The 11,368-nt window shown below is 35.7% G+C and overlaps 1 protein-coding gene across 2 annotated transcripts in view; it reads left to right on the forward strand.

Annotated features, from left to right (window-relative positions):
* bin3 (bridging integrator 3) overlaps positions 1-11,368 on the forward strand; it is a 163,281-nt gene that overhangs the window by 46,455 nt on the left and 105,458 nt on the right. For both annotated transcript variants that reach the window (XR_009817509.2, XM_061981763.2), the window contains exon 3: positions 5,293-5,333. Coding sequence is in view for 1 of the 2 variants with exons in the window: in XM_061981763.2 (XP_061837747.1) it covers positions 5,293-5,333 (41 nt within the window). In the remaining variant the exon portion in view is untranslated. The remainder of the gene's footprint in view (positions 1-5,292; positions 5,334-11,368) is intronic.

An 11,368-nucleotide genomic window follows, 5' to 3' on the forward strand; every position in this document is an offset into this window, starting at 1 on the left:
AAAATGTGCAAAAATAAAGATAAACATCCAATTCAAAAAAGTGCAAAACGGAAATATTCTGTAACAACAGTGTAAACATTTCAACAAATGTAAAAGTATTGCTTATTTGCTAAAATGTGCAAAAATAAAGATAAACATCCAATACAAAAAAGTGCAAAACGAAATATTCTGTAACAACAGTGTAAACATTTCAACAAAAGTAAAACTTTTGCTTATTTTGCTTAATAACACAACAATGATAGTATGATTAAAGTGAAAGTTAATTGTTCGTTTGTACATAGTATACATAATTGTTAATGTTGTAAAAGGTATTTGCACAACTAATTAACGTTAGCGTTAAAGAGGAGCGCGTCTTTGTAAACACTGAACAGGCACGCCAAACGCTCCTCTCAGAGCGAGACGGTGCTTTAGTTTATGAATTTACAACGCAGATACAAATGACACATTCATGTTTTTGTGTAATGATGACAACGTATACTCACGCGGACGATTGACTAGTTGATGGTGATGGCAAGAACGCTGCCGTTGTGCTGCTATGATAGGCCATTTCCGCTCGACACAGTGTGCATACAACAACATTATTAGCAGAGGTGGGTAGAGTAGCCAGAAATTGTACTCAAGTAAGAGTACTGTTACTTTAGAGATTTATTACTCAAGTAAAAGTAAGGAGTAGTCACCCAAATATTTACTTGAGTAAAAGTAAAAAGTATGTTGTGAAAAAACTACTCAAGTACTGAGTAACATACACACACACACATATCATATATATATATATATATATATATATATATATATATATATATATATATATATATATATATATATATATATATATATATATATATGTGTATATATATATACACACACACACACACACACACATATATATATATATATATATATATATATATATATACACACATACATTGATATATACAGTATATAATTTATATTTATTTATTTTGCCGTTTTTGTTTACATGTTAAAGGTGTTTTAATGAATATACATGCATGTTTAACATATAGATTCCTTTCTTTCATGAAGACAAGAATATAAGTTGGTGTATTACCTGATTCTGATGACTTGCATTGATTGTAATCAGGAAGTAGTGCTGGTAACGTCCACGTTTTCAAATGGAGGAGAAAAAAAGTTCCTCCTTTCTGTCTAATACCACATGAAAGTGGTTGTTATTTGGCATCTTATTTGTCCACCTTCCATATTCGTTTTTATACCCTTTACAAGAAATACATTGGCGGCAAACTCCGTAGCTTGCTAGCGGGTTTGGTGGTAGCGGGGGTGTATAATGTAGCCCGGAAGAGTTTGGGCTGCATGGGATTCTGGGTATTTGTTCTGTTGTGTTTATGTTGTGTTACGGTGCAGATGTTCTCCCGAAATGAGTTTGTCATTTTTGTTTGGTTTTGGTTCACAGTGTGGCACATATTAGTAAGAGTGTTAAAGTTGTTTTATACGGCCACCCTCAGTGTAACCTGTGTGGCTGTTGACCAAATATGCCTTGCTGTCACTTAAGCGTGCAAGCAGAAGTTGCATACAACGTGTGGCTGGGCTGGCACGCTGTTTGTACAGGTTGTAGAGGGCGTTAAATACTGTGCCATCACGGCACGCCCTTATTATTGTTATTAGGGTGAAAATCGGAGAATATTTTCCCCTGGAGATTTCTGGGAGAGGCACTGAAATCCGGAAGTCTCCCGGGAAAATTGGGAGGGTCGGCAAGTATGCAGCTGAGCCGCATCAGAGTGGTCAAAGAGCCGCATGCGGCTCCGGAGCCGCGGGTTGCCGACCCCTGTGTTAGACCATCCTTTTCATTGAGGGCCACATCGCAGTTATGGTTGCCCTCAGAGGGCCGCGTTTAACAATGAGTAATATATGAATGTACATGTGCATATACAGTATATATAATACATTAACAATATACAGTATATTCTTACATAAGTTGCAAACATTTTTTTTAATTTTACTTTAAAAACTGGCAACTCAGTCACCAGAATTTTACAATAAAAGCAGTGTTTTTTTACAGCATATAAAAAATTTATTAAATGGAATGGAATGGAGAAACAATACCACTGTTTTCAGCAGTAAAATTCAAGCAACAGAGCTGCCATTTTTTTGTACCATAAAATCTTGTTTTAATGTTATTTTTGTTTGTTATTTAATGTTTTAATGTTTTATTGTACATGGAAAAAAACAGTACCAAAGTTGATTTTATGGTAAAAAATATATTGTAAATTTTACAGTCTACAATTTGATTGATAATTTGTTTTGAAATCAGAGGTCAAGCAGATATTTAGGTACAGTATTTATCTTAATTTTAACAAAAATAATTTTGGAGTACATAAAATAATATTTTGATTTTGATAATATTGAATTTGAAAAGATATGCAATTGCATGCAGTACATGGTTTTTAATGTCAAAAGGGAAATAACAAATATTAATATGTAGTAAGAAAAGATTAAGCATTGTTTTAATGCATATTATTTCCAGGCTTTTGCGGCCACATAAAATAATGTGGCGGGCCAAGTTTGACACCTGTGTGTTAGAACATGTAAACATGCAGAGGTGTAATAGACCTTTGGCCCAACTGACCGCTTGCTGTGGGTAATCAGGAAGAGGCTTTATAAGTGGGACACTGATGACACTGTCATTTAAACCCATCAACTCTAATGACCGCCAGTATGGAAGCCATGTAGCCTGCCAGCAGATGATAGGCTTCATCTACAAAACCAAGACAATATTTACATTTTTGTCAACCTTTAGGGCTCTCCTCAACCTGAAAGAGTCTCAGTCATTAAAATTGTATTTTTTTAATGCAATACTCAAATCTGTAGATCAACGTCAGGTCTGTCAGTAAATAGTTTTTTTTTTTAATGATTTGTAAATAGTTTGTTTTTTTAATGATTTATGTTCTTTTTGTCAAAACCCTGTTTTTTTAAGGCAAAACAAAATGCGCAATATTTTCGCCCTAAAATATTTCAAAGTGGAGTATTTGATGTGAAGTAATTGGAGTCTTGAATAGGTTAATGATTCATAACAACATTGATTAATTCATTAATTCATTATAATTTCTTTGAGCACGACAGTTTTTTCTAACCCCACTAAAATGATTGGGGATTCAAAATGGCCCCACTTATAAAAATATAAAAAATAAGTCACACATTTTTTAAGGTTTTTTGGTCAATGAGATCTATCCGCTAGTTATAAGTTTTAATTATTTAGTTTTATGCCCTTTTTGTCAAAGTAAACTTAGTTTTTTATATGGCAAACACAAAATATGCAATCATTTCCCCTAAACATATTTTAAAGTGGAATATTTGATGTGAAGTAATTGCTGCCTAAAATAGGTCAATAATTCATAAAATTGATTGTATCCATCCATCCATCCATTTTCTACCGCTTATTCCCTTTGGGGTCGCGGGGGGCGCTGGAGCCTATCTCAGCTACAATCGGGCGGAAGGCGGGGTACACCCTGGACAAGTCGCCACCTCATCGCAGAAAATTGATTGTATTCCAATATTATTTTTTTGAGCAATAAAAGTAAATCCCACTAAAATTCATTTGGATCAAAAATGACCCTACTCATAAAAGTGTCAAAAAGAACTCATATCTTTTTAGGTCTCTAGATCAGATGTATGCATCCATTATAAGTTTGAATTATTTGTAATGTTTTTTTTATGTTTGTTTTATGGCCTTTTTGTCAAAGTAAACTTTGGCAAAAACACAACATATGCAATAATTTCCCCCAAAAATATTTCAGGTGGAATATTTGATGTGAAGTAATTAGAGCCTTGAATAGGTCAATGATTCATAACAACATTGATTTTAATTCATTATAATTTTTTTGAGGAAGACAGTTTTTTTTCTAACCCCACTAAAATGATTGGGGATCCAAAATGGCTTCACTTATAAAAATGCCAAGAATAAGTCACACATTTTTAAGGTTTTTTTGGTCAATGAGATCCATCCGTTAGTTATAAGTTTTAATTATTTTGTTTTATGCCCTTTTTGTCAAAGTAAACTTAGTTTTTTATATGGCAAACACAAAATATGCAATAATTTCGCCTAAAAATATTTCGAAGTGGAATATTTGATGTGAAGTAATTGGTGCCTAAAATAGGTCAATAATTCATAACATTGATTTTATTCCAATATTATTTTTTGGAGCAATTACATTTTTTTTAAACCCGCATTTATATCAAAAGTGGCCCCTCTTATAAAAGTGTCAAAAAGAAGTCATATATTTTTTAAGTCTTTAGATCAGATGTAATCATCGATTAAAGGTTTGAAATATTTTTTATGTTTTTTTTATGTTTGTTTCACGCCCTTTTTGTCAAAGTAAACTTTGGCAAAAACACAAAATATGCAATAATTTCTAAAATATTTCAAAGTGGAATATTTAATGTGAAGTAATCGGTGCCTTAAATAGGTCAATAATTCATAACAACATTGATTTTGATTCATTATTATTTTATGAGCAATGACAGTTTTTATTTTAAATCCCACATTTGGATCAAAAGTGGCCCCACTTATAAAAGTGTAAAAAATAAGTCATATATATTTTAAAGTCTTTAGATCAGATATACCCGTCAATTATAAGTTTTAATTATATTTATGTTTTTTTATGTTTGTTTTACACCTTTTTTGTCAAAGTAAACTTTGGCAAAAACACAAAATATGCAATAATTTCCCCCAAAAATATTTCAGGTGGAATATTTAATGTGAAGTAATTGGAGCCTTGAATAGTTCAATAATTCATAACAACATTGATTTTAATTCATTATTATTTTTTTGAGCAATGACAGATTTAAAGAAAACCGTCTGCATGGCAGCTTTGTGTTCTTAGCAACTTGTTCTTGTTACATTACACCTGTTTGCTCTTTTATTCTGTTTGTTTATAAAGTATATTTAGGAATGTTAAAACATGAGCTGCGGCCACATTTTGGACAGCCCTAAATTACAGGCATGGTTGCACAAATGATATTTTCCTTTATCCCAATCTAAGATAAGTAGCCTTTGATGACAAATGTCGGTGTACATTTTCCAAAAGCTGTTTGGATAAAACATAACTTAATTAAAGATGACCAACTCATGACATACTTACAATCATTGTGTGTAAGTCATCTTCTAATTGGTCCAAACATCTGTGGTCCGATGATGTGTAATTGTGAGGTTAGAAATGACACAATTCTTACTGAGCAATCTGCTGTGATCCAATCATTCAAATGTTAAATAAACCATGACATCATTGAATTTTGCAATGTTTTTTTTTTACTCTTCAGGTTGAAAGAGACTTTGAGAGAGAATATGACAAGCTCCAAAAGTAAGTGATGAAAGGTTATTTTAAAATGTGCTCAAAACACAAACACATCACTGTCTTGAAACAAAGTGATACTTCAAATTATCAGCCTTGTGGATTCCTATGGAGGTTTTTTGTTTTTTTACATCACATTTTGCTGACAATTTCATTGAATAAAAATGTGTGTGTTTAAAAACATATGTTTTGTTAAAATACAGTGTTTTAAAATTCAGTGTGTAAAAATTCAGGATAAAAAAATCAGTGCATAAAAATTCAGTAGAGAAGTATTTGTTTAAAACTCAAGACTCACTTCCGGTAAATTCAGACTGAAGCAATCGATCCTGTCTCAGAAGCAGCCAATGAGGTGTCAAGTTTGAGGTCATGTGACAGTCCTAAGTCACCATAAGTGGGTCTTGACTTTTGAAGCAACGAATGTTTTCTTCACTCAATTTTTCTGCACATAATTTTTATACACTGGATTTTTAAAAACACACATTTTGCTCACAATTTTTCATCGAATGAAATTGTCATCTAATTTTATATATATATATATATATATATATATATGTATATATATATATATATATATATATATATATATATATATATATATATATATATATATATATATATATATATATATATATATATATATATATATATATATATATATATATACTGTATATATATATATATATATATATATATATAATGTATACATTAGTTGTAGATATACATATATACATATAATTAGTTGTAGATAGGGTTGCAAAATTCCGGGAACATTAAAATTTGGAAACTTTCCATGGGAATGAATGGGAATAAACATTGAATGCAACATGCTAGATCTTGCAGCATGATTATGAGCTAAAACAACCTGATTTAATGCAAATTCATTAGAATTTCAACCTACATGTATGTATATTTATATGTATATGTGTGTATATATGTATGTATATATGTATATATGTATACAGTATATGTTTATATATATATATATATATATATATATATATATATATATATATATATATATATATATATATATAGTACATAGTACATTAGAAATGATGACTCAATTTAGAATCAGGATGAGTAACAATCGCAATTCAAATGTGAATCAATTATTTTGTTCACATTAGCATTTACCTTGGAAAGTGGACTTCGACAGCATTGCCTTCCAGCTGCTTTTCAGTCAACGGCCACTAATGGATGTCTGCAATTCAAATTGTTTTCTTGCAGCTTAAAGCATAGAGTGTTTTGTACAAATAGATATTAAAATCTCAGACTCATGGTGTTAGAAAAAAGTCAATGTTAATTGTAGAATTTGAGTCAAAACACTGATGATATTCTTTGCAAGTAACATTGAAGCTGACCAGAAAGGCATCCTGGACTTGTGCACATGAAGTTGAAGAAAGCTCCCCGAGGGCCGTGTGGAATAAGAGTAGGAGGAGCCTTCATCAGTAAGGTGTGGTGCCCATAGACCATGAAAGTGAGTCAGAAGCAGCAGGCTTGTACTGGCATCTTTGCTGCTCCACCCTCCACATTTGATCAGTGCATCATGGGAATTATTTGATCTCACAAGCTGTGGTTCCTGTTTTGCATTCAGCCATATTTCATTCAGGTGATTGTGGTGCTACAGGTGTGGCACACTAAACGTTTTTCTTTTTGAAAAACGGAGCAAAGAGCAGCCCTGGAAGCTTTTGTCGATGGACAGGAACTATCTGCTTGTCCTCATCATGGATACTAATTCATCTGACAATTATTTAGTTTCTATTTATTCTGCAATTGTCTGAAGGTGCAACATCTTCTCTGATGTCTGCTGACCTGCTCTGTTTGTATTGTTTCATACCCTTCCTCATGGTTTTGGCGTACAGGATGCAGTCCAGCCTCCTCTACAGTAGACATTTGATTTTGGTCTATTTATTTTGTCCGAGTTACAGGAGTGTTCTACTGTTTTTAAGGACCTTCTAGTCTGAGAATCATCTCTGTGACAGCACTTTAGTGTCTTTAAGAATCTGCTGCTAAAATGTCAGCCCGAAACAAGTTTTTTTAATAGAACTGCAGCTGAATATCCCAGATGACGAAAAAGTGAGGACCTAAAATAGAACTAGGGATGTAAGGATACAAACATTTCATGTCACGATGAGTGTGACCATTGGGCGTGTGGATCTTTGGGCACACAACCATTCGATCCCATTTCTCAGGTGACCATTCGATTCAGAATCGATTCTCAATTCAACACGATTATCTATTCTCGCAATGTATTATTTGGTATAATAATTAAGGTACAAACCCCAAAAGCAGTGAAGTTGTCACGTTGTGTAAATGGTAAATGAAAACAGAATACAATGATTTGCAAATCCTTTTCAACTTATATTCAATTGAATAGACTGCAAAGACAAGATATTTAATGTTCCAACTGATAAACTGAATTTATTTTTTGCAAATAATCATTAACTTAGAATTTAATGGCAGCAACATGTTTCAAAAAAGCTGGCACAAGTGGCAAAAAAGACTGCGAAAGTTGAGGAATGCTCATCAAAGACTTACTTGGAACATCCCACAGGTGAACAGGCTAATTGGGAACAGGTGGATGTCACGATTGGGTATGAAAGCAGCTTCCATGAAATGCTCAGTCATTCACAAACAAGGATGTGGCGAGGGTCACCACTTAGTCAACAAATGCCTGAGCAAATTGTTTAAGAACAACATTTTTTAACCAGCTATTGCAAGAAATTTAGGGATTTCACATCTACAGTCGGGCAGCACGGTGGAAGAGGGGTTAGTGCATCTGCCTCACAATATGAAGGTCCTGAGTAGTCTTGGGTTCAATCCCGGGCTCGGGATCTTTCTGTGTGGAGTTTGCATGTTCTCCCCGTGACTGCGTGGGTTCCCTCCGGGTACTCCGGCTTCCTCCCACCTCCAAAGACATGCACCTGGGGATAGGTTGATTGGCAACACTAAATTGGCCCTAGTGTGTGGATGTGAGTGTGAATGTTGTCTGTCTATCTGTGATGGCCCTGTGATGAGGTGGCGACTTGTCCAGGGTGTACCCCGCCTTCCGCCCGATTGTAGCTGAGATAGGCTCCAGCGCCCCCCGCAACCCCAAAGGGAATAAGCGGTAGAAAATGGATGGATGGACATCTACAGTCCGTAATATCATCAAAAGCTTCAGAGAATCTGGAGAAATAACTGCATGTAAGCGGCAATACCCGTGACCTTCGATCCCTCAGGCGGTACTGCATCAAAAAGCGACATCAGTGTGTAAAGGATATCACCACATGGGCTCAGGAACACTTCAGAAAACCACTGTCAGTAACTACAGTTGGTCACTACATTTGTAAGTGCAAGTTAAAACTCTACTATGCAAAGCCAAAGCCATTCATCAACAACACCCAGAAATGCTTTGCTGGGCCTGAGCTCATCTAAGATGGACTGATGCAAAGTGAAAAGTATTCTGTGGTCTGACAAGTCTACATTTCAAATTGTTTTTGGAAACTTTGGACCTATGAGGAAAAGAACCTTCCGGACTGTTCTAGGTGCAAAGTGTAAAAGGCTGTATCTGTGATGGTATGGGGGTGTATTACTGCCCAAAGCATGGGTAACTTACACATCTGTGAAGGCACCATTAATGCTGAAAGGTACATACAGGTTTTGGAGCAACATATGTTGCCATCCAAGCAACGTTATCATGGACGCCCCTGCTTATTTCAGCAAGACAATGCCAAGCCATGTGTTACAACAGCGTCGCTTCATAGTAAAACAGTGCAGGTACTAGACTGTCCTGCCTGTAGTGCAGACCTGTCTCCCATTGAAAATGTGTGGTGCAATATGAAGGCTAAAATAGCAGAAGGGAGACTGTTGAACAACTTAAGCTGTACAACAAGCAAGAATGGGACATAATTCCACTTCAAAAATGTGTCTCCTCAGTTCCCAAACCTTTACTGAGTGTTGTTAAAAGGAAAGGCCATGTAACACAGTGGTAAAAATGCCCCTCTGACTACTTTTTTGCAATGTGTTGCTGCCATTAAATTCTAAGTTCATGATTATTTGCAAAAAAAGAAGTTTCTCAATGTGAACATTAAATATCTTGTCTTTGCAGTCTATTCAATTGAATATAAGTTAAAGGATTTGCAAATCATTGTATTCTCTTTTTATTTACCATTTACACAATGTGACAACTTCACTGCTTTTGTACATTTGCAATATAATTATGTATTATTACATTGGTGGTTAAAACTGGGGTACTTAAATCTTGTCACCAGGCAGAATTCAAACTGTAAATCCCGACCCCTCGATCCCAGTCTCCTCCTCTCTGGAAGTGCAGGAAATGGTGCAGCAGAGCTTTACGTGCACACACATACGTTGTTGGCAGTCTGAAGTGGCAGGGAAGGATCTCCTCGTTCCTATTTTGGACTATCGGTAACACACGCAAAATGACACGCACAAAATATAGGAACGTGTAACCTGTCTAGAAGGAAAACAGCCAAAGTTAGTCCAAGACTGGCCCCCGAAATGCCCTCCAATTTGAATACGCCGGACCAATATTAATTTGAGTTTCAGCTCTTCTTTGGTTTTTTAGACGTACATCGTCTTTCTTTTCTTCCTCTGATTTCCTCTCTTGTTTAGTTTTTTAGCAGTATATGCTTTAAAGGCACATGCGGGTATTGCCATCTGGAGGGGTTGACCGCCACTAAGACAAACGAGTTTGTCTTCCATGGTGTTATTTACTCAAATACTTCATTATAAGGCACAGACGTACGATCTTTTCAGATATGATTACGATATCCAGTATGACGCTAATATGATTTTTTTTCAGTTAAAGAATATAACTTACCCCAGCTTTAATTTGGTCTCAAATTAATGTTGACAATAATGCCGTTTATCGGCAATAATTTCTAGATCAAAATATGGGGTGGCATGGCGTGGTGGGTAGAGCGGACGTGCCAGAAACCTGAGGGTTGCAGGTTCGCTCCCCGCCTCTTACCATCCAAATCGCTGCCGTTGTGTCCTTGGGCAGGACACTTCACCCTTGCCCCCAGTGCCGCTCACACTGGTGAATGAATGATGAATGATGGGTGGTGGTCGGAGGGCCGTAGGCGCAAACTGGAAGCCACACTTCCGTCAGTCTACCCCAGGGCAGCTATGGCTATGAAAGTAGTTTACCACCAGCAGGTGTGAATGAATGATGGCTTCTCACTTCTCTGTGAAGCACTTTGAGTGTCTAGAAAAGCGCTATATAAATGATAAATAAATGATAAATGGGTTATACTTGTATAGCGCTTTTCTACCTTCAAGGTACTCAAAGCGCTTTGACAGTATTACCACATTCACCCATTCACACACTGATGGCGGGAGCTGCCATGCAAGGCGCTAACCAGCAGCCATCAGGAGCAAGGGGTGAAGTGTCTTGCCCAAGGACACAACGGACGTGACGAGGATGGTAGAAGGTGTGGATTGAACCCCAGTAACCAGCAACACTCCGATTGCTGGCACAGCCACTCTACCAACTTCGCCACGCCGTCCCCTTCTAATCTATTATTATTATTATTATTATTATTATTATTATTATTATTATTATTATTATTATTATTATTATAATAATAATAGGTCAATATATACATTTGTTATGAGCCCATGCCTACAAATGACTGACAACACCTGAAGTAAACAAGCTACAGCAACAACTTACATTAATCACATTACAAAAATAGGTGCAACTGCTAAACAGGAGAGGACTTAAAGAGGTTCTTAGAGGAACGCCTCAGTTATGTAAATGACTAGTTTGGACCCCCAATGTTTGCTCTCAAGATAAGAATGTCAGTGCAAAGTTCTTCTATACAACAGCAGCACTCTAATGTTGTTTAGGAATGCTCTTCCAAAATACTTGCCTTCTAAGTTCTGAACTAAACTGGCAGACCAGCATGGAGTCATTGTGGAGCTGGATTTGGCCAGTTGAAGAGCCGTGCTGTATGTATTTTAAGTGCTAGAAGAATATGGTTTCCCAATTGGTGGTTATGGTGGCTCAGTGCAGGAAAGTAGACCAACACAGTAGT

Source organism: Nerophis lumbriciformis, linkage group LG24 (genome assembly GCF_033978685.3).
Source record: "Nerophis lumbriciformis linkage group LG24, RoL_Nlum_v2.1, whole genome shotgun sequence".
Classification (NCBI taxonomy): domain Eukaryota; kingdom Metazoa; phylum Chordata; class Actinopteri; order Syngnathiformes; family Syngnathidae; genus Nerophis; species Nerophis lumbriciformis.